Source organism: Mustela nivalis (assembly GCF_964662115.1).
Source record: "Mustela nivalis genome assembly, chromosome: X".
NCBI classification, from domain to species: domain Eukaryota; kingdom Metazoa; phylum Chordata; class Mammalia; order Carnivora; family Mustelidae; genus Mustela; species Mustela nivalis.
Genome location: NC_139040.1, coordinates 107,186,855 through 107,213,855, shown reverse-complemented (window position 1 = coordinate 107,213,855; position 27,001 = coordinate 107,186,855). Strand labels below are relative to the sequence as shown.

Sequence of the window (27,001 nt, the reverse complement as noted above, 5' to 3'; positions counted from 1 at the left end):
AAGATGTCATGACCAAAATAATCATTTCAAAAAGTAGGACATGCCAAGTTTGGAGTTGGGGGAATTGCCCTGAGTTCAGAATTACTTTTGGGTTTCTTTCATGTTATGCTTCCCATAAATCCTGAGGCACCAAAGGTCCAGGCTCCAAATGGCTCCTAGAGAGTCAATGTGAACGTTCATTTTCTGTCAGGATTTACAATATCAGTTCACAGCTACAGAATAAAAGTGATGGGAAGATTTCTTAGCAAGCCCCACACCCCAGCTACCATCAACACATACATTGTATTTTTAAGAGAAGGCAATTAAGCATCTCGACTTTGAAGTTTTTGAAAAACCGTGTCAATGCTTAATCAACTGGGAAAAAAAGCTGTATAAAGTAAACATTATGCAAGAAACTGCACCCAGTAGTTCTCAGATGATTTAAAAAAAAAAAAAAAAAAACTTGCCCAAAGCTAAAAAGACAGGAGCTAGGTTTCCATTCCCACCACCCACCCAGCCTGCAGTGAAAGTTTATGGAAGTGAATGAAGGGACAGGAAATCAGCTGCAGTGTGATCACAATAAATAAAAGGAAGGATTAGAGTATGTGAATGAGGTTAGAATTTTTTAAAAACTGCTGAGTCATCCCAAAAGAGCAACAAAATTCAACCTAAAAGGGTTGTCTAAGGAAAAGACAAAATAAGCACATTCTCAAACTGTGTCAAGTTTACATTTAAAAACCTCCTCATAAATATCTCTCTTTTGGTTCGTCTATTGTATCATATACCAAAGGGCTAAGAGTCTCTTTCTAAATTTGGAGGGTATGTTTAGAATGATCTGGCTTCAAATATGGGGATATACAGATTTTTCGCACTGAGAGGCTCTGCAGGGAATCCCCTAGGGAGTCAAAGAGGGACAGTTCTGCATCCCAGAGGATATCTGACAGTGTCTGGGGGACATTTCTGGTTGTCACAACTGAGGAGAGGGATATTACCAGTGTCCAGGAGACAGACGCCAAGATCCTGCTAAATATCCAACAATGCACAGGACAACTCCCTCCAATTAAGAATCATCTCGACCCAAGTGTCAGTAATGCCAAGATTGAGAAACCCTCGCCTAATGTTCACATCTCACATTACCATGGTTCATTTGTTGAAAGTCAGAAACCAACATGGGGACACAGTGTTCACTAAGCACCGGACGTCCCTGGGAGCTATCTTCTACCACACAGAAACAGAGAAGCCATCATAGGCCTGTTCCGCTATTAACTGGGAGATAAAAGCCACACTGGTTAATATATCATGAAGAGAGGGAAAGCAAAAGGACCAAGAAATTTTAAAAAAACAAACCAACAAAAAACCCGAGCTAGAGGTCACAAGCGAACCTGCTAAAATCGCAGACTCAGACTTGAAATCAAGCTGCTCCTCGAACAGACAACCCTGTGCAGCATATTCCAGGATGAAAAGCAGCAGAAATGTATTTAACTGTGGCAAATAATTATCGCAATCAGCTTGGATATGAGAGAGAGTGTGTGCACGTGCACGTGTGCACATATGTTGTCATTTTATTTAATAGAATTCCTGCCCATTTCGAAGAAAAATAATAACTAAATATATAAATGTTGAATACCTTCATATGCATGAATAGAATTTCTAAACAGTCTTACAGAAAAAGGTAAATTTATGGAAAACACCAGGACAAACCAAGGATTTTTTTTTTTTTTTTCAGTGAGAGTTTTGTCTCTCCTTCCTGGCCATTTTCATTTGCTGTTCCATTAGTAAAATGTCCCCTTCATAAATCCAAATAACCATTGCAGTATCACTACCGCTGTTAACAGAGAAAGGCATGAATAGCTCACAACCCAACTTTTCTGGTCCTGAATGTGTAAAGCCTGAGTTTGGAAAGAAATGCTTAATTTAAATTGATCAAAACTGTTTTGTAAATCAGTGTGTACACAAAGCCTGTAAAACTACAAGGAGAATGGCTAGCCATGGTCAGACAGTATAGGACAGGCAGTTCCTGGCTGTTCCCAGAGCTGTTATTACAATTTCTTTAACAACCTCTAAATCTACCAAGGGCATCAGTGGAATATTTTACATAAGAGAGAGTCTGCACTAGCAACGAACATAAAAGGAGGAACAAGAACAAGTTGTAAAGAATATTAATGACTCTTCTTCCAAACAATCCCAATTTTTATGAAAATCAAATGAGTGATAAAAAATGTCTTCTATAAAACTCTATATAACTTGCATGTAACAAATAGAAGAAAGATGGCATTTTGATTTTCTTAGACACAAGATACTCGTGATTTCCATGTGAGCTGCTGAGCAGATTACAGTCAGGGACACAAGGGATCACTTAGGAACGCTTCCACACAAGCTTGGTTCACACTTCTTGCTCTTAGTCTACACTACTTCTGTTCTTTTTTTTTTTTTAAGATTTTTATCTATTTATTTGATAGACAGAGAGAGATCACAAGTAGGCAGAGAGGCAGGCAGAGAGAGAGGGGGAAGCAGGCTCCCTGCCGAGCAGAGATCCCGATGCGGGGCTCGATCCCAGGACCCTGAGATCACGACCCGAGCTGAGGGCAGAGGCTTAAACCACTGAGCCACCCAGGTGCCCGACACTACTGTTCTGAGAACAGCTGGTCTCACATGAAGGGCCACACTGTATGTACAGGAGTCTTTTCTGTAACTTCTATCTCTGTCACAAGTGTTGCTACCTGGAAGACCAGGTAGACTTTGCTGATAATGACCAAGCTTCGAAATGAGTACAGTAATCTACTTCCTGTTCTGCCCTTTCCATTTATAACATTTAGCATCTTATCAAAAAGGGATGCATGAGCCCCTATATTTGTAGCAGTATTCACAATAGCCAAATTATGGAAATGGCTCAAGTACCCATCCAGTGGTGAATGGATAAAAGAAAATATTGTATATAGGAAATGTTGTATATAGGGGCGCCTGGGTGGTGCAGTCAGATGAGCACCTGATACTTGGATTCAACTCAGGTCATGACTTCGGGATCATGGGATCGAGTCCTGCCTGGGCTCCATGCTCAGCAGAGAGTCTGTTTGAGACTCTCTCTCCTCTCCCTCTCACCGTCCCGCTCGTGCTCTAAAATAAACAGTTCAAGGGGCACCTGGGTGGCTCAGTGGGTTAAAGCCTCTGCCTACGGCTCAGGTCATGATCCCAGGATCCTGGGATTGAGCCCCGCATCGGGCTCTCTGCTCAGCAGGGAACCTGCTTCCTCCCCTCTCTCTCTGCCTGCCTCTCTGCCTACTTGTGATTTCTCTCTGTCAAATAAATAAAATATTAAAAAAAATAAAAAATAAACAGATCAATGTGATAGACAAATACACACACACACACACACACACACCCAATGTAATACTACTCAGCCATAAAAAATAATGAAGTCTTGCCACCTGCAACAACATGGAAGGAGCAGGAGAGTATATTGCTAAGTGAAATCAGTCAGAGACAAATACCGTATGATTTCACTCGTATGTGGAATTTAAGAAACAAAACAGACAAGCAAAGGTTAAAAAGAGAGTGACAATGAGTGAGCGAGCGAGCCAAATCAAGAAATATATAAAGAAATATATAAATCTATAGACAACAAACTCATGGTTACCAAAGGGCCAGGGGATCAGGGGATGGAGGTGAATGAAACAGGTGAAAGGGATTAAGGAGTGCATATGTCGTAATGAACACTGGGTGTTGTACAAAATGGTCACTCTGTTGTACACCTGCAACTAATAACATTGTATGTTAACAATACTGGAATTAAAATTTTTAAAAATAGGAGGAGAAAAAACCCAAATTGTGGAATACCCATAAAATGTAATACTGTATAGTAATTGAAAAAGAAAGACGTATGGATACAGACAATATAGATAAATCTCAATTATACTGAGTTAAAGCAAAAATGGGTTCGTCGTATAAAATTCCATTTGCATAGAATTACAGACTATGCAAAATAATCTACAGTGACAGAAACCAGGTAAATTGCCACCTAGACATGGGGATGGGTGGCAGGGGACATGGGAGGACCTGGAGACATTACCAAGTGGCCTAAAAACACTTTTTGGGTGATAGATATGCTCATTTTGATTGCCACAATGGAATCATCATGTGAACACATGTCAAAATTATCAGATTGCACACTTTAAAAATAAGAAGTTTAAAAATGAAAACCGCGGGTGCCTGGGTGGCTCAGTGGGTTAAAGCCTCCGCCTTCGGCTCAGGTCATGGTCCCAGGGTCCTGGGATTGAGTTCCATGTCAGGCTCTCTGCTCAGTGGGGGGCCTGCTTCCTCCTCTCTCTCTCTCTCTCTCTCTCTCTGCCTGCCCCTCCCCCTACTTGAGATCTCCATCTGTGAAATAAATAAAATCTTTAAAAAAAATTTAAAAATAATAATAAAAATGAAAAACGCATTAATTAACAGAAAGGATAGGAGAAATTTAAAAAGGGGGGGGGGGATACATAGCTCCTGATATGTTTAACTATGTTACAGATGAAAAAAGGCTCAAAAAAGTTAAGGAAACAGCTCAAGATTATCTATTTTTTTAATACTTCAATATGTACACAGAAAGTAGTCTTGAAAAAATAAAGACAGAAGTGATTTCCAAGGAGAACAGACAGGCTGATCTCTGAAATCTTTGGAATCATTAACTTGCCTGAGAGTTCTAGAGACTCTGATATGTAAGGAAGGCCTGCTGGGACAATACCCAGCTTCTAAATCTTCAACAAAATTCTATTCTCATCTACTGTCAGCTGTATGAAAGTACAAGTAAACCCTCAAAAACCACTGTGATAAACACATATTCCTATCTTTCTAATCACTTCCTTTTCCCCTTCTTTTCAGTAACGCAGATCCTTTCTCCTTCCATTATGTGCTACAGCAGATATACGCTACAAGGTCTGATAGGTTCAGTCGACCTATACTGAAGTAGCATAAAAGGAAAAAGAAACAGTAAAGCCTATGAGCAGGGGCTCCTGGGTGGCTCAGTCGTTAAGCCCATGCCTTCAGCTCAGATCATGATCCCAGGATCGTGCGATCAAGCCCCATATCAGGCTCCTTGCTAAGCGGAAAGCCTGCTTCTCCCTCTCCCACTCCCCCTGCTTGTGTTTTCTCCTCCTGTGTCTCTGTCAAAGAAACAAGTAAAATCTTAAAACAAAAACAAAAACAAAAGCCTATGAGCATCTAAATCTTCTGGAGCACAGAGCTCATGTTACATACTTTGGTTAACTTGTCACTCCAATAAAAGAGCTGACTGACACAGAAATGTATATATGTATTTATAAAGATTTTATTTATTTGAAAGAGAAAGAGAGAGAATGAGCAAAGGGAGGGGCAGAGGTAGGGGGACAGGCAGACTCCCTGCTGCAGGGAGCCCCATGCAGGACTCAATTCCAGGATGTTGGACCATCATCCAAGCAGAAGGCAGACTCTTAACCCAGTGAGCCACCCAGGTGCCCCCTGAAATGCATTTATTAAATATATGTTTACATTGCTATGGAGAAAAAGGACCATCCATTCTGCACAGTGGCATTTTAGGTAATACCATGGGAAAAAGCATATCCAAAGGCAGCTCAGTCAGGAGAAGTCTTTTCCTGTACATTCAGCATCACTTTGGACGTCTGCAGTGATACTCAAAAACAGAGAGGGGAGAAGCAGGAACCCTTCTTTACGGAAGAAACCCAGCTACTGTGTACGAAAAAAGGTAGAATCAGAAAATCGCTCTTATGCAACCACCAATATGATCATCTAATTAGAAAAGGCTCATCAGGCAGGGCACCTGGGTGGCTCAGTGGGTTAAGCCTCTGCCTTCAACTCAGGTCATGGTCTCACGGTCCTGGGATTGAGTCCCACATCGGGCTCTCTGCTCAGCGGGGAGCCTGCTTCCCCCCCCCCTCTCTGCCTGCCTCTCTGCCTACTTGTGATCTCTCTCTCTCTCTCTTTCCCTGTCAAATAAATAAATAAATAATCTTTAAGAAAAAAAAAAGAAAAGGATCATCAGGGAGGCTAAAATTATTCAGTGAAGGGTTCTTAAGGAACAGGATATTCATAGGGTCTCAAAATATCACATAAATGGCTTCCTAATGACAAAGGGACAAACATACTTTTACAATGGAAATATCTGGCACACACCACCTTAACATACTTAGCATTATCAGTAAAAACAAAGTGTTATTTTGTCCCTCCAGCTGTGACCTTGTAAGGAGACACCATCACCTCTGTTGTCTTCTGGCCAAAAAATGTTAACCTAAATCCAAGCTAGAGGAGATAAAACTAGAAAAATCCCAAATATAGGACATTCTTCAAGAGAAGTGGCCCGAGCTCCTCAAAAATGTCATGGTCATGGGGCACCTGGGTGGCTCACTCAGTTAAGCCTCCTCCTTTGCCTTGGGTCCTGATCCCAGGGTCCAGGGATCCAGACCTGCGTCAGGCTCCCTGCTCAGTTGAGCGTCTGCTTCTCCCTCTCCCCTGCTTGTGCTCTCTCTCTCTCTCCCTATCTCCTATCAAATAAATAAGAATCCTTTAAAAAAAAAAAAGGGATGCCTGGGTGGCTCAGTGGATTGGAGCCTCTGCCTTCAGCTCGAGTCGTGATCCCAGGGTCCTGGGATGGAGCCCTGCATTGGGCTCTCCACTCAGCAGGGAGCCTGCTTCCTCCTCTCTCTCTGCTTCTCTGCCTACTTGTGATCTCTCTGTCTGTTAAATAAATAAATAAAATCTTAAAAAAAAAAAAAAGCTCATGGTCATGAATGAGGAAAAAAATGCTAGGGGACTCTTCAGATTAAGTGGAAGTACAGAGACATGACAAGCAAATCCAAGACAAAAACCTTAACTACATCCCAGAAGAAAAGAGCCACCCATAAAGAACATTCTAGGGCAACGGGGAGATTTCAATGTGGGCTGCATGCTAGATGACGCTATACTGCTTCAGTGTGAAATTTGCATGATGATAGCTTTGCAGTTATGGAGAAAGTCCTTTAAGAAAACAACAACCATGTGGTGAACTGTTTAGGGGTTTATGTTTGATGTTGTGATGTCCCATGACTTAAAACAGTAAAGGGAAAAACTGTGCTTGTGTGTGTATTCAAATATATGTACCTACACCGGGTAAAAGCATGAGGAAGAGGAACGTTCATGGGATATAATGCTAACCAAAGGCTGTATGTATGAGAACGTTCATCACACTAGCCTTTCCCTTCTTCTCTATGCTTGAATTTTTCCAAAATAAAATGCTGGTTGGAAACCATGGTTTCTTCTCCCTTCATGAGGGAGGGGGCAAGGCTGGTGGGAGGGTGAGTGACTTTACCTTTTTTAAAAAAAGATTTTATTTATTTATTTGACACAGAGAGAGAGAGAGAGAAAGAGAGAGAGAGAGAGAAAGGAAGGGAGAGAAAGGGAGAGAGATAAAGAGGAGGAGAGAGAGCGAAGAAGGCACACAGGCAGAAGCAGCAGGCTCCCCAATGGGCAGGGCACCGGAGGACATGGGGCTTATCACTTGAGCCAAAGGCAGACACCCAACTGATTGAGCCAGCCAGGTGCCAAAGAGTGACTTTAATAATTATTAGAAGGTTGGGGGGGCATTAATGTCACTGATAGAAAATGTGAAAGGCTCTTCACGATGACTTTACTCAAATAATACAAACCTAACACCAAACTGATTTCCTCCCTGTTCTCTTAGCTACACTGTTCCTAAAGCATCCTTTCACACTCTGCCTAGATGTGCTTTTTCATGGTTATCTGTGAATTTTCAGCATAAAAACGTTTAAGAATCCCCACATTCACAGACATTTTTCATGTCTGAAATAAAGATGCAGCGGTCAAGTGTTTGTGAGAGAAGAAGTAAAAGGCTTCCTGTAACTGCTGTCTTGGGTAGAAATCAAGTATTTTATTTAAAGTTCTGAAGATAATGAGCAGGTGGGAGGCCTGCAGTCACTGCTCTAAATATTAATCAGGGCTCTAAATTACCCATTAAAGATAAAATCAGCCCAAACAATAACACAAGGTGATTATCTGCTCTTCATTTCCATGTTCAAGGACAACTGTCCTGACCTCAGGCTCTCCACGCCACCTGACTAATAAACCAATTAACACCATGGCTCCAGGGAAAGTAAGCACAATTTTTAAATCTATGCAAATCTGTAAGTATGCTCCACATTAATTTTTGCTAGAGAGTTCTTACTTAACAGAGAAGTTTCACACATACAAACATCTGTCTGTGGATATCACAGAATGTATTTTCTCAAGTAGGTATCAGGACATATTTTGCTAAAGTATGAAGATACAATGTTAACTCTCCATTTGAAATCCAGTTTAGGAAACGTCAAAAACATGGGAACAGAAACACGGTAATGGTTTCCAGAGACTGGGAGCAGGTGGGATGACTACAAAGGAAGAGGGAATTTTAGGGGTGATGGAAAAGTTCCGTGCCTTGAATGTAGTGATGGCAACAAAATACATTTGTCTAAACTCACAGAACTGACCACCGGAATAAATTTAACTGAGTGTTGGGTATTTTTTAAATGTAACTTTTAAAAAAGATAGAAAAAATTTTAAAACTATTTTATCAGGAGTGCCTGGGTGTGTCAGTCAGTTAAAAGTCTGACTCTTTTTGAAGTTGGCTCAGGTTGTGACCTCAGGGTCCTGAGATCAAACTCCTCTGCACCCGCCTCCCCACCCCCACGCTCTGCGCTGGGCATGGAGACTGCTTAAGATTCTCTTTCTCTCTGCCCCCCACTTCTAAAAAAATAAATATAAAATAAAATATTTTATCAAATGAAAAAAAAAAAAAAACCGAACCCCGGAAAAAAACCCCACTAGGTTTTAGAGAATTAAGATACCCTAAGGACCTTAGATAAATAGATAAGGAGATCCCAGGAAGAAGTTTTATACTTAAATAATCTTTGCAGGAAGAAGATTATCTTAAATAATCTTTGCAGGAAGAACCTTCCATTAAAAATTCAATTTAGGGACGCCTGGGTGGCTCAGTTGGTTGGATGACTGCCTTCGGCTCAGGTCATGATCCTGGAGTCCCGGGATCGAGTCCCGCATCGGGCTCCCAGCTCCATGGGGAGTCTGCTTCTCCCTCTGACCTTCTCCTCGCTCATGCTCTCTCTTACTGTCTCTCTCTCTCAAATAAATAAATAAAATCTTTTAAAAAAATTCAATTTATAAGCCAGTGACAAGGAAAAAAGAAAATGGCAATAATGGCCCCATGTTTCCTTGTTTACATGAGTTTTTCTAGTAAGTTCAATGTGAATTAGAATTAATGGTGAACTGATAAAAGGGAATCTAGAATATTCTTCCAACTGAAAGCATGGCTCTCAAAAAACGGTTTTCGTTAGCACCTCGGACTCAACTCTTATGGGAAGGGAAGGGTAAGATGAAGGAGGGAGCGAGGGAGGAAGGATGAGGGAAATTTGGTCATAATAATGAAATACCACTTAAGGCATTTGAGCAAAGAAGGGCACCTGGGTGGCTCAGTTGGTTGAGTGACTTCGATTCAGATCGTGGTATCTCACAGTCCTGGGATGGAGCCCTACTCCTCGGCGCTAAGCAGAAAATCTGCTTCTCCCTCTCCCTCTGCCCCCACCCCTGCTGGTGCTCTATGTCTGTCTCAAATAAATGAATCAAATCTTTATTTATTTATTTACTTATTTATTTGACAGAGAGAGATCACAAGCAGGCAGAGAGGCAGGCAGAGAGAGAGGGGGAGGCAGGCTCCCTGCTGAGCAGAGAGCCCGATGCGGGACTCGATCCCAAGACCCTGAGATCATGACCTGAGCCGAAGGCAGCGGCTTAACCCACTGAGCCACCCAGGCGCCCGAATAAAATCTTTCTCAAAAAAAGAATGTCGAGCAAAGAAAAGGACACCAATTATCTTCTTTAGCAGTTTAAGCATATGCATGAACCAGGTTTCAACTACAACACGAACCTACCCTCAAAATACTGAAGAAAATGACCATCACCCCACATTGAGAAGTTAACCACACAAACCACAGCAAATGTAACGGGTAACTATGAAGCTAAACCCACCACAGCTGATAATTTAAAAAACCCAGCAATTGAGAAGTCAACTCAAGACAATACTGGTAATACTCTAATAAAAGAGCCTTCGTGAAAAGCTACAGGAATTCTGTCCATAAGCAGGCCCCATAGGAGTGTGGTCAAACTACCTCTATTTACGAATACCAAATAGCAGCAACTTACAAATACTGTAGTTATTTGTCAGTATCCATCAGGAGCTCAAGAGAACATGAGTTCAACATTTACCACCCAAAGGGGTGTGAAAAGAACGTCTGTGGAACCCAAGGGCCCATATTTCGATTACTGAACAAAAAGCTAAAGGCAACCTAAGCAAAATAGAATTTTTAGGAGTTATTTTAAGGATGGATAATATAAAATGTGATCAATTGGCATGAGGAATGCTGTCAAACGGATTCAGAAGTGTCCTGGCACGGTATTTTCACACTCAAGAGAGAAAACAGTATGTCGAGAGCCTCTAAAATCGAATCCGCAGATGCTCGGTTACAGATAAAAGGAATTCTTAATCTTGGTAGGATAGGCTCGTGTTTCAACACACTTTACATCACCAGAAGCTAACAGTTACTAAGTACCTCCCGTGTGCCTGCTGCAACTCTGAGCGCTCCCCCTCTACAGGCTCACTGAGCCCCCCAAGCACCCCCCGAGCACAGGGGCCAGCAAGGTTAAAAATGACAGCAGAGCTGGGATTTTAACCAAGGGAGCTGGATTCAGGGCCTATGCGCTTAACTACTCTGCCACTCACTACTACTCTAGGTATTCTGGAATGATTATTTTCATGGGCCGGGGCGCGGGCGGGGGACTTGCTCCCAACAGTTGAAGTTGTAATTTATTCTCATTTCTGTATCATTCTCTATTACAGCAACTGTACATTGATGATACTCATTTTTGTCATATGAATATAAAAATTCACAAGACAGATGAAAAAGCAACTTACTCATTTTGAATGCATGAATACAGCAGGAGGCAGGAAACAGATGTAAAATAAACAGAGTCTGGTGCCCAAGCTCTTGTAGGTGAAGCATCCTGAATATAAAGTTGGCATACTCAAATGCATCTCAGCAATAAGTCCTTAAAATGTTTACAGAAGAAAACACTACAAACTCCCAGGCGGGATGGGGGTAATTCTCAGGCCGCTGCCCAATACCAATTTACAGATACACGACTCTTTTGTGGAGTTACTTAAAGGTATGAAGTTTTCCATTTAAAAGGCAGTATTAATTGGTTTCATTTGCAGGAAGACTTAGCCACCTGCCACTGGGAACGGAATCTCTTAAATAAAGATCACGGGCATGTGTGGGGTGTGTGCGCGTGCGCATATACATGCACTGCCGTAGTGATAAGGGTGTTCATTTATCCATGTCATCCTATTATAACCAAAAACTCATATATGGGATGTTTCTTAGCTCTTCGTTCAGTCTGGTATTTGAACCAGTTAAAGCCATCTATTTCCACTCAGATGGCTTAGCAGAAGGAAATGCTGGCTTGGAACACAGGGAGCTTGGGCCTTCTGTCTAGATCTGACATGATATAATTGCGGTATGCAGAATGCAGCAAGTCCTCCCCTCTCTGGGCTTCAGCTTTCTCATTAGAAAAAGCAGAGATGTGGTCAGTCTCCAAGGTTTGTGACTCACTGCCAGGGCATGCCGGGCCTTACTCAGGTCACAAGAATCAATCCACTGTGACAGCGGAGTTGTTTCCGAGGATTATGAAATAAAGAGCAACCTGATGATACCTTAATTGAAACAAACTAGTTTCGGGAACCTGGGTGGCTCAATTGGTTAAGCGTCTGCCTTTAGCTCAGGTCATGATCCCCAGGTCCTGGGATCCCGCCAGCGGGAGCCTGTGTCTCCCTTTCCCTCTGCCTACCGCTCCCCCTGCTTGTGTTCTCTCTGTCAAATGAATAACTAAAATCTTAAAAAAAAAAAAAGAAACTAGTTCCAAAACATCACTTTTACTACCCAAAAGAGTCAGTTTCCCACTACCTGTGTTGACCACAGTAAGCTTCTAAAGCAGAAACATTATCCTGTTGCCTCATTTACTCTCAATGAAGATACCACTGTCAAATCCATACCTTTATGGAGAATTTTCCTTTTTGATAGCCATATCATATGTCCTGGCTTACTGGGTAATTCCTGGAAAGACTGATACTGATTTTTAAATAAAGGCAAAGCATTGTACTTGCACGTTATGGTGATTTCCCTTACTCTCTGATTTAGAGCTATTTTGGGGTTTCTTCCACAACTTCTTTTATTGTGGTTAAATACACATACCCTAAAATTTACTATCTTACCCATTTTTACGTAGCCAGTTCAGCAGTACTGAAGTGCGTTCATACTGCTGGGCATCCGTGTCCAGAATGGAGAGATCCAGACCTGAGCTAAGCAAAAGGTTTACAAGATCACCCAGTGAGCGCTGCACATGAAAGCAGCCCTCTCTCCTGGCCACTTCTTGGCTCTGGTCTGAATCAGAAGCGACGCCCTTCTAACTGTACCAACCCGAAAGAAGTTAAGTTTTCTTCTGAAGTCAACTTCTCTTTCTACGATACAAGGAGCCCATTCGTAGGAGAAAACAAGGACCTCCCTCCTGCTTCCTGAGGGTTAGAAAGAGAGGTCTTTGAGCACAGCCCTGCCAGCCTGGCCTCCAGTCCCAAGGTCTTTACACTTCAGATAAAGGACAAAGGGCATTTTCACTCGTGTTATCTTTCGCTGCAGCAAACAGCACATTTTCATTCGCAGTACATAGGGAAACGGGAGGTGGCTGGCCAGAGCACCTGGCTGAGGGAGAGTGCGCCACAGCCAGGACAGCGACTGTGAGGTGAACAAAATGAATCTGGTGAACCTGACTGCAAATGACTAGAGCAAGTTGAGAGGCTTCCCAAACCGAAGTAACATAAACCTCGCCTGGTTCTGTACACACAGAATGTTCCCGACATCCTACTAGAAACATCTAACTGCCAATACTCAAGTTCTTAAGATGACCATTCCTCTTACCCCTAAGTCCCCTATGTTCCCATTTTTTTAGGGCATCTTGTATTCCAGCAGGGACCCAGAACAAAAAGGCCTGTTACCTCAGAAGAGTGGACAGCAGAATCAAAATGTGCGTACTGGGGACTGAGCTGGTGAGTGGGGGTTTGGGGACAGCAGACTAGGAATTGAAGTCTTCTGTCAGCTGAGGGCCTTGAGGGGCAGAAATAAATTATTCATCCATTTTTTGAAAAGATTTTATTTATTTGACAGAAATCACAAGTAGGCAGAGAGACAGGCAGAGAGAGAGGGGGAAGCAGGCTCCCTGCTGAGCAGAGATCCCGATGTGGGGCTCGATCCCACCACCCTGGGATCATGACCTGAGCTGAAAGCAAAGGCTTTAACCCACTGAGCCACCCAGGCACCCCTTATTCATCCATTTAAATAATAAGAAAAACACAACCCCCACAGCTTGCCCATCCCATTCTCCTGAAAGGATTGGTGAGATTCAAGGACAGAATTCACGTGAACAATGGTCTGGTATGATTATCAGTAGCAATGGTAATGATATTATTTGTAAGCATAGTAGGTACAAAGCGTAGGGAGAACCCATTTCATGGTGGTAAAAGCCAGTGGTGGGTGTTTATGGAAGCAGATTAGGAAAGGCCTGAGAATCAGAAAAATTAGGATTTATGCAGTGGGCCACGGGAAGAACCGGATTGCTACACAAGATACCATACAGCGAATCCGTTTCTTTAAAACCAGTATGAGAGCAGTAAGAGCAATGACAAGGTCAGGGTGTAGAGAATACTGAAAGTGGCAAGGAAGGAGATCAGACAGAAGAGGTTTCTTTCTCTTAAAAACAAAAAAAGTTAGCACTTTATTTTTTTCTAATTCTGAATGTTCAAAGAAGAAAATTCAGAAAATACAGTAGGAAAACCATAAGAAAATAACATCCACCTGTTACCCCTGTTTATCTCTTGACAGATATCCCCCCCTCAGCTCACAGAAGACACTCCCAAGAGCTTGGAGACCGGCTAGCCAGGACACATTCACTACATATGCGAAGACAGACTGAGTTCCAAGCTTCGACACTAAGAAGACAGTGTTGCTATTACTAAGATAGAGACATGTGGTCAGGGAAGAACAGGGGCATCCAGCCAAAGGATGCGGCACACGGAAGTACAGGCAGACAAGAGCACAGCATTTCGGAAGGCAGAGCTTCTGTTCGGTGACCCCTTGTCCTGACTCCCACTTGAGAGAGAGACGATATCTTACTAAATCTCTACGAAAGAAATGAGAACTGTAGGATGTGATAGAAACGCTATCACTGCAATGGCAATCACATTACCATATATTAATGTATCAAGTCAACGCACAGTATACCTTACATTTACACCATGTAATATGTCAAGTATATTGTCTATTTCAACGAACACAAAGAGCCAGGGGCGCCTGGGTGGCTCAGTCAGTTCAGAGTCCGACACTTGGTTTCAGCTCAGGTCCTGAACTTGGGGTTGTGAGATCAAGCTCCTCCACCCCCTTGTAGGGTTCGGGCCCAAAGCTCAGCACAGTGTCTGCTTGAGATGCTCTCTCTGCCCCTCCCCCACCCCCTTCACAAAAACAAATAAATCTTTAAAAAGAGCCTGCAGTGAGGGTGGTGGCAGCCGCAGCCACAGGCAGTACTGTGGGACATGAAACAAGGGCTCCAGGGGTCGTCCACGTCCACGGCTGTCGGCTGTCAGCGGACCTGCACTCTGTCCTTTGCTCTCAACCTAAGCCACAGTACCCAAACCACTGTGTGCCTATGCATTTATAACAACACATGTGTGTTCTTCAGAACAAGAATTTAAAGAGTAACTGAAATTTGATTACAGAGAAAACAATGCTTCGGAAAAACAACTCAGGACATTATAGTTGCTTTCCAACTGGATTTAAGAAAATGAATCTGGATTATTTGTGGTCGTTAGTAATCATTTTATGAAAGTTACTTGTGTCTCCATTCTGGAACAGAGTGCAAAAAAAAAAAATGTAGAGGTACTGATAACCTGTTTACATTTTGGGAACTCTGAGCATGAGGTGAAGAAATGCATTTATTTCTCCACGTCTTTTTTATATTTATAGCTACTGTGCCATAACTTGGCACAACAATCCTAACAATATGTCCAACGCTAAATAAGGGAGCTTATTATGTGGACATTTCCTTGGGGTGCTTCGTTGACTTTTAAATGAATGCTGAAATGGCTTAAAACATGTAAATATTCACAACTTTCTTCCTCCTAGGCCTGTGGTTTTACCCTAGTCTGTGGCCAAAGATAGTCAGCCTAAACCGGTTATCTGCTTATCTCTACAGCTAGTTCTACAGTTCACGGGATTACAATGGATTGAGAAACTCCATAGAAGAAAACAGTGCTTAGCACTGAAAACCAAACTTAAAAACAACAACAAAAAAAATACTCAAACTTCAAAAGATCACTGTGAATAATGGGATACTGCAAATATCTCAATCTTTCAGGGCCAGGTGCTATTACAAAGAGCAACAAGTTTTGACAACAAGCCATCCAGCAGTATGTAATCAAAAGCCATAAAAACTCTTTTCAGTCTGGTAATCTCATTCCGGAGAATTTATCCTAAGGGAAAACTTCAATCAAGGAAAACATGTTGCTAAATGGGTGAAGATGTTCACTACAACATCCCGTACCTCGGCAAACAAGGGGAAAAGGCAACCTGTCTCTCAATGGAGTGCGGGAAGACACGGTCTCCGGGGGCACTGACTGTGGTGTGGCAGAGGCCGCGGGATGGGAGAAGAGAATGGACAAGCCGTGTGTTGGGCTACGGATAGACACCAGCACAACAAACTGATCTCCTTCCATGTGGATACACCAATCAGGCCTTCAGATTGTAGAGGAATGCTAAGATGCAGAAGGACAACTTCAAAAAGTTATGGTCACCGGTGCCTCGATGGCTCAAGCAGGTAAGCGTCTGCCTTCGGCTGGGGTCATGATCTCCGGGTCCGGGGATCGAGCCCAGCATCAGGCTCTCTGCTCAGCAGGGAGTCTGCTTCTCTCTCTCCCTCCGCCTGCCCCTCCCTCTGCTCTTGCTATTTCTCAAATAAGTAAATAAATAAATAAAATCTTTTTAAAAAAGGAATACAAGGATAAAGGCTAAGACATTAAAAGACTCACCTACAAAAGTTAGTTTCTTTTTTCTTTTTTTTTAAAAGATTTTATTTATTTTTTTGACAGACTGTGATCACAAGTAGACAGAGAGGCAGGCAGAGAGAGAGAGAGGGAGGGGGAAGCAGGCTCCCCGCTGAGCAAAGAGCCCGATGCGGGGCTCGATCCCAGGACCCTGGGATCATGACCCGAGCCGAAGGCAGACGGTTTCACCCTCTGACCTACCCAGACGCCCCACAGTAGTGAGTTTCTGATCTACAATGGATTTCTGTGGCTGGAGTTGTATTTCCTTCCTTGCTGAACGAATGCAGATGCCCTTCCCTCCCGGCAACTAACTAGCCATGGTCCCTGGTGCAGACAGACACTTCTTTTCCTCTCTCCGTACTGTCCTCTCTCCCAAAACCCAGAGTCCAGAAGCCACTGCCTCCAGAAGTTTCAAGCATCAATCGCCTACCCACCTGCCTGCACTGGAGCTAATGTGAGAAACTCAAGGTGTAGGTTCTTATTTTCTCATTAATTTCTACAACACAAAAGAAGAAACATGTTATTAAGAAGATGAGTAACTCACAAACTGGAAGCAGCTCCTGACGCTCGGCTCAATGTTACTGCCCCCGAAGGACGCGACTTCACCCAACTGCCTTGGGATCTGGATCGAGTCATGCAGGAGGAGGCCCAGCCTGCGTTGGTCACAAAATCCTGTTGAACTTGCCACTTGCTTGAAAAGGTCTACAAAAGGAAGAAGGGCATTTCGACAATCAAAAAGCAGCACCATGTTGATGACGGCAAACCCTACCACCTACCTCAATTCCAAGCACTTACTTACTGCGAGCAGCCAACATTCCCACAGAGAGGGGGTTCTTTCTAATTCAATGAGCTCATCGGCACATTTACTATTTTTATGGATCAAGTTAATCATCATCGTGTGTATATATAAAGGGTGACAGCTTTTAAATAAACTATAGCCCTGCAAGAAACGTGAGTTTATATATAGTCGTGACACCTGAATTTTCCTAAACCAAAATGTCATCCTTTGGGAAAGGTTTTATATATAGGATGTAACCATTATCATAAAATAAATATTTTAGCAGTAAGAACCATGTAACTGGTTCAAAGCACCATCCTCTTTGGACATCAGAGATTCAAAATAGACCCAAACTGGAACTTCCTTATGAAGTCCTAAGATCAGAGCTTCTTGCATGTGTTCCCACAGGATCCTGTATATGTTCATAAATTAGTTCCTATCACTTTATACATTGGTCTAATACACGTCTGTCTTTGGGGCTGAAGAATGATATCCGCCACAAGGGCAGGGACCGTATCTGCTCAGCTGTGTACGAGAAGTGTCACAGAATAAATGAATACCCAGCACTTGACATGTTATGTCTTCTTCTCAGAGATAAAATCATTTCGGGGCGCCTGGGTGGCTCAGTGGGTTAAGCATCTGCCTTCGGCTCAGGTCATGATCTCAGGGTCCTGGTATCGAGCCCCGCATCGGGCTCTCTGCTCAGTGGTGAGCCTGCTTCCCTCTCTCTATCTCTCGCGTTCTCTGCCTCTCTGCCTACTTGTGATCTTTGTCAAGTAAATAAATAAAATCTTTAAAAAAAAAAGAAATAAAATCATTTCAATCATACCTTAAATTCAAAAAGTTGCCAACAAAAGTAAATTCAAGGAAGTATTTCCTTTTCATAAGCACATCTGAAACTCTAAGTAACTGAACTGTTTTACGCAGGTATCTAAGATGTCAATCACAAAAGCGAGACAGCATGCACAGCATTTTACCATCTCTTTGATACACACGCACAGATTTTTCTTTCAAAATTATGAATTATCTTCTCCTATCCCAATCTGAAGTTCATATTTTTGTTTCCCCAACCTCAAAACACGTTTGCTCTTGAGTTATTCGAAACACAGGCTCAAAGCTCCCTTTGGTTATTACGATGGGCTGGTACCATACCATTGATAAGGTTAGATTACAAACTAACTTGTAAATAATTCCACTATTTAAAGAAGAAAAACCCACAGAAATATTCTACTTTACGCAAAACACCTTTTTAAATGGTTAACGAAAGCCGTTCAGTTCTTTTTCTTTGGATCCGAGGATTAAAAAACTCAAGTGGAAACCCGACATAAAAGTGAGAGCTAAAAGGGCCTGTGTATTTTGAGACTTACTCCTGGGGGGAAATGAGCAGTAGGACACAGAGGGGCTTTGGAGAAATTCAATCTCTTTTATCTCCTGCCCATCCTTAAGCTCGGCACATCTCATCCCTGTGTGGCTAGGCCTTAAGGGAAAAGAGATAGGACATGATAGCCGAGGTTTGCTTAATATTCCTACCATCAAGACTTCTTACAAACCTTTAAAGGGGAAAAACAAGTACAGTCCTTCACAACAGGAACGAATCGCTTAGTCGTCAGCGCAACCACTGCTCCTCTAGCATTTGCTTTTCATGCGGATTCACGCATTTTAAGCCGAAGAACCCAAGAGCTAACCAAAAGGAAATTCTATAAGGTGATATTTACCCTGAAAGAAATGGCAAGCTCTCTGTGTCTTAAGTAATAAAATGTTAGTCACGTCACAGAACTGTACAATGTGCGCTAAGATGATTATAAAATAAACAATGTTTCTGGAACACGAATGCCAGATAGTACTCTTTAAATAAGAATCCAAAAACTAAGCAAGCACACGGATTAAACCCTCACATTTATTTTTCTGACTTCTACAAAGGGGTTAGGAAATCAGACTTTATCCTCTAGAAACATGTGTTTTATTCAGACACAGTCAATGTAATGTAAAATCATACTTGGACTGGAGAAGTTAATCCTCATTCTCTATTTAAATAACCTGCCACTTCATGTCTGACAGGCAGCGGCACAAACCAAGTTTGAGGACACTCTAAAAGCAGTTCTGTATCTTACAAGAGGGACCCGCTATCACCACAGAACACGAGGCACTCCCCATCTACAACTGGGGTAAATCAGCCAATGTTAATAAAAGAAGATAAAGTTAATACATGAGACTTACATCTGTACTTGTCTTCCAAATGGGCTTTGCACAGAGAAATGATGCCAGTTTTAAAAGACAGGACCCGGATCCTCCCCGTTCGTCCCCTATTTCGAATAATCAAACCAGGAAACAATTACTAACACTTTAATAGATGGTAAACACTTCTTAATAAAAACAAACAAATAAACCCTTGGATACAGGAACTCTACTTCCCACTGTTGTATGAAACCAATGGCCTTATTAAGATCTGTGAAGAACCTGTCCGTTCATTATATACTTTCTTTGTTATCTGCCTCCCTCTATCTGGCTCACAGTCTCGAATGTGACGCAAACGTGACCACTCTGACCAAGGAACTTCTACCAAGTTTTCCGTTCTTAAAAGCCCTTACTTGAATTCTAACAGTAGCTCTACATAAAAAGAATAAAAAATATCCTTCTGTTCAATGGAGAGCCACCTGGGTGTTTAAATTGGTAAAGTTACTTTGGTTCCTCAACAAATTGCCTACTGTGCTTACTGATGCCCCCCCCCCCAAGAAAAACCCAGCACTCTGAGAGTGTCCTCAGACTGCCCCTAACTGAGAAGACAATCACTCACCTGAGGCCACATGACACATAATATAAAATACACACATTTATCTTAAAAAATGTTAAGATATCCTGTATTAAAGAACATTCAAATATATGATCTTGAAGAGCAATTTAAAAACAATCTACTGCTGTACCGGTGTTTTAAATATGTTTACACTTTCACTTTTCGTATAAAGCTAAAATAAAGCATTCCTCATGACAAAGTTATAAATGGTTCATTTTATCCATGGAGGAGGGGGAATGAAACACGAATATGAAAGAATGTTCCATTTTGTAGAAAATGATTTTCAGTGATTTGCAGCTTTTACTTTGTTAGAGAAATAAAGTGAACCTTACATGGTGCTTAAAGAGCCAAAGATATTATATAATAATTCTCCCATTTAGCACTTCAAAACTGCAAGGAATACATCCCCACTGGGTTTACTTTGGGTGAACAATATGCTCAACTTTGAACTGGTACAATTTACTAAATCCCTTAGTCAAACAGGATCTAACGCCCTAACAACATTACTATCATTGGAAGATTTCCTTATCTTTTCACCTCTTTAAGAATGGCAAATCAAAGTTTAACAAGTAAACTTCCTGAAGTATGACACAGGTCTTCAAGGAGTTAAAATTGCCCCCAAATAATTGCCAGGCAGGTAGAAGGGAAGCTCTATATACTCAGAATCCATTCAGACATCTTCTACAAAGAGCACAGCGCCAAAACGTATGTGAAGGAACACCTGAGTACGAACCCTTATCAGAGCAAATGTTAAGGGTAATCCACAATGAAAACCCAGTTAAGTTCAAGGGTCTGGTAAATAATTACCAGAATTAAACAGCCAGGTGGTCTTGGAATTCAAAAAGGACTACCTTATCAAAATACCAAAGAAGAAAGCATACATTTTAATCACAGAGGTGGCAGAAATCTCCAACAAAGGCAAAAGAGCTGAAATGCAACTCCTCTCAGAAAAGCTTCCCAGATTCCCACATGGGGTATGTTCTTGCTAGCACATGAAATGAGGCATGTCATCATTTTGAGGTGTAAGAAGAATTAGTGAAAATTAAGACCAATTATGTTTGCTACCTTCCTCAACGGCCTTCAGTAAGCTCAAGACAAAACTAAGAACTGGGGATACCTCCTGTGTGCAATTCAAGAGAAGTAAAAGAGTATTGTCCGAGAGAGTGAGGAAGGGAGGTGAATGCTCTGAACCTTCCTCGGTTTGAGAAGCCAAGTTGGCTCCAGAAAGGGCTTGTTCTCATTTTGTGTGGCTTATCAATTCACCATTCTCGGCAAAAAAAGCTCCTGAGTGTCAGCGAACGAACGCTCTTCAGATCTGGTGACAGGTGTGCCAGCATCTCCAGGAGCACATCCATTTCTGCCACCAATGGGAACCGCCCCCAAAAGTGGATGGAGGAATGCAAATTACACAGGCAAGAAAAGGCTACACACTGACTCATTCTACTATTTGAAACATGAGCATGAAAAATGATGATCTCAGGGTTTTGTTTGTTTTCTGAGAGCAATCTACAGTCCAGCTCTTACCTCCTAGTTGATCCAAGTATTTTTCGGCTTCGGTGAATACGCAAATGATTTATCACAGGGACAGCACTGGGCACCTTCCATCCTGAGGACAGTATTTCTACACTGGGGCCCCTGTTGTGATACTAATTACATCCGCACCACTCTGGAAACTAAGCGCACCGTGGCAGAGTCCATAAAGAGCTGGTCATACGTACGTGTCATAAACATTCAGCAGCCAATTGAGGCACATATCCACGCAGAGAGGGACGTTGACCAGATTGTTGTGTTCTTGCTCCAGGCGATCATAAATAGTGGTCAGACAATTAATGACCTGCAGAATGTCCATGGGCTGGTCATTTTGCTTGAGGTTGTGCTGGTCCAAGGCTTCGCATGCCGCCGACAGGCTCAACAGATCCACTACAAAAGCCACATAAAGATCACAAGTGAGTCCGCAGCGAAAATTCCTCCTTTCACTCTTTCTCCCTTTCCTGGGAAAAACCTGGTCGGGTTGTCTCATACTCTTCAGCGAACACCAAACCCAAACCCTATCCTCTTTAAAAATAATTTTTTTTGAAGTCTAGTTAGTTAACATATAGTGTACTACTGGTTTCAGGGGTAGAATTTAGAGGTTCATCAGTTGCACAGAACACCCAGTGCTCATTGCATCAAGTGCCCTCCATAATGCCCAGCACCCAGTTACCCCATCCCCCCACCGAACTCCCCTCCAGCAACCCTCAGTTTGTTCCCTAGAGTTGAGTCTCTCATGGTTTGTCTCCCTGTTTTTGTCCGGCTTTATTTTCCCTTCCCTTCCCCTGTGCTGAGCAGTTTTGTCTCTTAAATGCCACATGACTGAAATCATAGGGTTCTTGTCTTTCTCTGACTGACTTATTTCATTCAGCATAATACCCTCTAGTTCCATCCATGTCACTGCAAATGGCAAGAGTTCATTCTTTTTAAAGGCTGTGTAATATGCTGTATATGTCTATACACATATACCACGTCTGCTTTATCCATGTGCCCTTCGATAGCTCAGCTGGTAGTGAAGAACCGCAGTTTAAGCCCTACCCTCCAGTGCCTTCTTAGCGCAGTAGGCAGCGCGTCAGTCTCATAAACCCTACCCTCCTTTGAAGTGGTTTGTCTTCAACCCCAGCTCTACGTTTCACGGCTAGAGTATTCAGGATCTGAGGTTGCTGTGAAGTCTCGCTGGCACTAGGTAAAGAATGTGAGCGGGAGGAAGAGTCTCCATTCCTGAAGTAAATAAATGGGTATTTCAGAGTTAAGGGGACCTAAAATGTTCTATGGGAACAGACTCATTTCCACTTAGTACAAGTAAGAAAAAAAATCTGTTTTACTAGAAATTTTGAGAGCGCTCCTGACAGTACCTTTGTAGATTACTATTAGAGAAGGTCAGTTTGATTAATCTGTGTGGTTAGGGTTGTGTAAACTCTATTTCCGGCTATGCATTTGTAATCATTAAGTATTTTTCCCCTTGAAATATCACTCACGTCACATTCTCTCTGCTACCTTAATATTAAGTGAAAAAGTCATCCACTTGATTAGAATTTTCAAAAGAGACACTAAAGTAACTGCATAATCTACTCAGTTTTTAGACTTGAGGCTCACTTATTCCTCTCATCTCCAAGCTGTATTTTACAATGTGTACTTTCCAAGTCCTCTAAGAACTTTCTAAGATGGGGGGAGGTGGATTCCCTTGCTCTTAAGTGTTACTTATTCATATGCCACGAGACAAAAATGTAACAAAAGCGAGACCTCAACCTTGTCCAACTGCAGCAAATTGCAAGCTTTACTCCCAAATGTCATGGGAAGACACTTTTCTCTAAAGCCAATTTATTAGCCAAATTGGAAATGCAGCAACTGTGCTTTTCTAACACCTAATACACTTAAGCTCTGGTCTGAATTCTCTGTCCTTGGAGACAAAGAATCAATGGTAATTAAGTCAATTTCTTGCACATCTAGGGGGATGAGGCAGACAAACCTGGGCCATCCCAGTCAGTAAACAGCTAGGCGGATGCTACACAGATGCAAATTTAAGGCTTCAATGTATTTTACTCGTTATTTGTGAAGAGTTCTAATTAAATGTTCAGGGAGGGGGGTGAATATAGTGGTTAATACATCTGCAGGTTCATACCTATGTCGTGCACGTTTTTCTCTTTTGAAAAAGAAAAAACAGTAACCTTTGAAGTTTCCCTGGAAGCCAGAAGGAGACCTGGTGGTGGAAGCAGGAGGGATTTTTGTCTTTCATCCCAGCCAGTAAAGCTCTGTGGCTTCCACGCAGTTTCCCGAAAATGCCCTGGACTAGCACTCACCCTATCAAAGCCAAGGTCCCACTCCTTTTGTGTTAAAATACTCTCGTGACAGAGAAATGACCTCTTTACATGGAAGCCGAGACTTTATTTAAAGCGGCAGGAAAGAACATAGCTTGATTTGAGAGGGAGGCAGGTAGGAAAAAGATCGGAAGAATGGAAAAAAAAATAATAATGCAAAAAGGCAGGGGGCCTGGAGGAAGGGAAGGCCCAGTAAGCAGACAAAGGACTCCCAACTTCCTCAACCCCTGCCCCTTCTGTGTGCTGCACTTGCTCAGAAGGCAAAATATTCAGGTGCAGGGTAGTGAGAACATTTAGAAAAGCAGCTCACCATCTCCGTGAGGGTGACAGAGGAATGGCTTTCTTCCAAATACCAATATTCTCAGTGCAATTCTTTGTAAACTGAAGGAAGCTATGGGTGGTTTGAAGTTTTTCTATTATTTTCTTGTTACTCTGCTTCCATCATTATAAGTATTTTGTCTTACATCCAAGGATACAAGAACTAACAAGGGAGAATGTGCAGACTCGGGTTTGTACTAAGAGTCTCATTTACTCATGTGATGGAAGAAAACAAACCAGTAGCAACATGGCATGGATTTCTTGTTACTGAGTCTACCCTCATCTCTGCACAGGCGAATGGGTAACACACAGAATTAGGAAATCCGGAGTAGAAACAGCTCCAGAGGGGAGCAAGGCAACTGCTCTGGAATAACAGGAGCAGAGACGACACAGTGAGGAGAGAAATACTGTACAGCGAGCTTTGCCAAAACCAGCTGCGATTCAACAGGAGAATGGTCCCTCACAGAAGACCGGAGAACACATTTCTCCCAAACGAACATATCAAACACAATTCCCCTTTCGTGGAACAATTTTTCAAAGACTTGTAGTCAGGTATCCATAGCCAATACTACGCACTTGAAAAGAGGAGAGAAAATCGATAGGACAATTTAATTGCCACAGAGACATGCACTTAACTGTTCCAAACGACCATTTGAAAGAATACAGTGAGATCTTTTGATGAAACATTAAACATAATGATTCACTATTTCTAGAAGCTTCAAAAAGCAACCAGCAGACACTTCTGTGAGACTGTTTTGTTGTTGTTGTTGTTGTTTAATCTCAAACTAGGAATTTACGCTGGGGGATGAATGTATGTATCTTCTTACTAGGGAATATATTTGCAAGTTATATAAAAACCCAAACATGTGCTAATATACCCACTCTTTCAAAAATTATCTGTACAGCAGAAGATGCTATAGGTTTTGACACAATTGAATAGGGCCCGTTCGTTGGCCTCTCTCTGTATTAGGGCTGTGGGGTTGAGAGACGGTGGGGAGAGGACAGAGGACTTTTTTTTTTCCAAGAAAAGCAGACAAAGCAGAAAATGAAGCAGGATGTTGGGGTGGGCGATCCGGAATATAGGATCCATTAATGGCTACTGAGACTCTGGTGGCGAGTAATCAAATCATGTCGATTTCAATCAACATTCTAGATTCAAATGCTAACTCCACTCCTTTCTGCAAATGCTACCAGTGAGGAGCTGAAGCAGGATTTTTTCGTCTCTTACTGTCTCTTGGGCTCTGAAGACCAGAAAGCTTCCTTAGAATCCTTCTGCAGTTGAGAAAGTGGAGACCAGAGAGAAGCCCGACTCTTAGAATTGTAGGACACATGGAGGCCCATAGTGTGGAGCGCAAAGGGAGGTTGCAGAAGGTGCCCTTACAGACTAGACAGAAAAAGAAAACCATCCTACCTTCTCTACCACAGAGAACAGTAGAACGAAAGAGAAGCACCAGAAAGTCAGTGAGCTTAAGTCCCACATCACCCCCAAGCTCATTTCACAAGTCAATGCAGAGACTGTGTTCATCTACCAACAACCCCGGAACCTACTCCGTGCATACAGAGACAGAGGAGGGCACCGGGGGGGGGGGGGTACCAGGATAAGCGCTGTGTGCCTGCCGGCTCTTGCCCAGGCAGCGGGCACCTGTGGGAAGAGAAGGCTGCTGGTGACGTCATGCTGCTCTCCAGGCAGCTGACAGTTAGGGCTGACGGGCTTTCCAAGCACATCTTTGGCCACCAAGAAAGTTGGTGCACTTTGATGTGGTTATCTGCACTGTGCGGGTTCATCTCAGAGACTCCAGTGTTGGCCTAAGATGTTTTTTGCTAAAAGGCTACACAATGCAGAGCCTGGATCAAAGCAATGAAAAGAAGTGCCTTACTGTGTTGATGTGTAGCCATGGGTTACAGCTCATCATTACTGTTTATGCATAAAAGTTACACTGAACATTTTTCACCTGGTTTGGCGGAACAGGGAGGGTGCAGGGAGACTCATGAGGACCATCTATGGGGAAAGAATGTGCCCAGGTTACCATAAGGCTTTAAGAAACCCTGAATGAGACTCCACTACATGCTCCCTGGTTTCCAAAGTGTTTTGTGCTCACATGTGCAGTTCTTGATCCAAGAGAGAAACTGCATCCTGGTACCGCCCTTCCAGAGATCAGGCACTCGGGGCTCGCACCTGGCCTATCTGGACCCTAGGCTCTGAGGCAGCCTGTGGTTTTGATCCTGCTTTTAATGCTGACGGGATATTGTAGCCATTGTCTTTAATGGACAGTAAATTTTTAAACACTCTCATTTGGGTTCCGTGAGTCTTTAGCAACTGAGCCCTGACTGCTACTCCCAGTGCAATTAATGTCAGGTGTGAGATTGCTTAGGAGACCGCCCCAACCCCCCCACCCCACCACACCCCCGCAACTCATCCTTAGCTAAAAATCTGGCTATGGTATTACTGAAGAAAAACAGGCGGATTCTGATAGAAGGGATGAAAATGAACCGTTGCTGCTGGTTTCCAAGCTACCCTTGACTTCAAGTACCACAGGCTTTGATACTGGTTATCAATGACAGAACTTTCTAATGGAATCCATAAGTGGTAGAACCTGAACTGGAAGAGCTAACAGAATGGATTAGAAAGGAACTATAAGCCGATAGCAGAAAGCAGGTCGACTAAAAATTCAGTACCTTGGATGCATCAGCCAAGCTCCAAGAAATTCAGAATCTCCTGTAGCTAGAGCTTCACGCTCTCTGGCCTGCAGGTGGAGATCTAACCAAAGGAACCTGGGCAGCTCTCACTTTGATAAATGGGCTACACCTGTGAGACCACTTGCAATTAAAAAGATCATTCAAGTTGGGGACTTAGCAGGTGTTTCGACTTCACCACATTTTCTTTTTCAATGCCATCCCTAGCTGTCCATGGACTGGGGCTACAATTAAGAGGCTCAAAGGCCGGTTATATTCTGAAACAGGATATTACGGCTCTTAGTTGGAGCCTAAGTGCAAAAATCCCACAGGGATTGACTCCTTCCCCACCCCTTCCCCACCCCTCAACTAGCTGGAGCTGACTGTCCACA

General features: G+C 42.7%; 1 protein-coding gene across 1 annotated transcript in view; it reads right to left on the bottom strand.

Annotated features, from left to right (window-relative positions):
- Positions 1 to 27,001, bottom strand: part of DMD (dystrophin) — a 2,004,585-nt gene that overhangs the window by 76,023 nt on the left and 1,901,561 nt on the right. The window contains exons 62-64 of the mRNA XM_082716529.1: positions 21,489 to 21,690; positions 19,197 to 19,282; positions 16,746 to 16,903 (exon numbers count right to left, since the gene is read on the bottom strand). Coding sequence (XP_082572655.1) covers positions 16,746 to 16,903; positions 19,197 to 19,282; positions 21,489 to 21,690 — 446 coding nt within the window. The remainder of the gene's footprint in view (positions 1 to 16,745; positions 16,904 to 19,196; positions 19,283 to 21,488; positions 21,691 to 27,001) is intronic.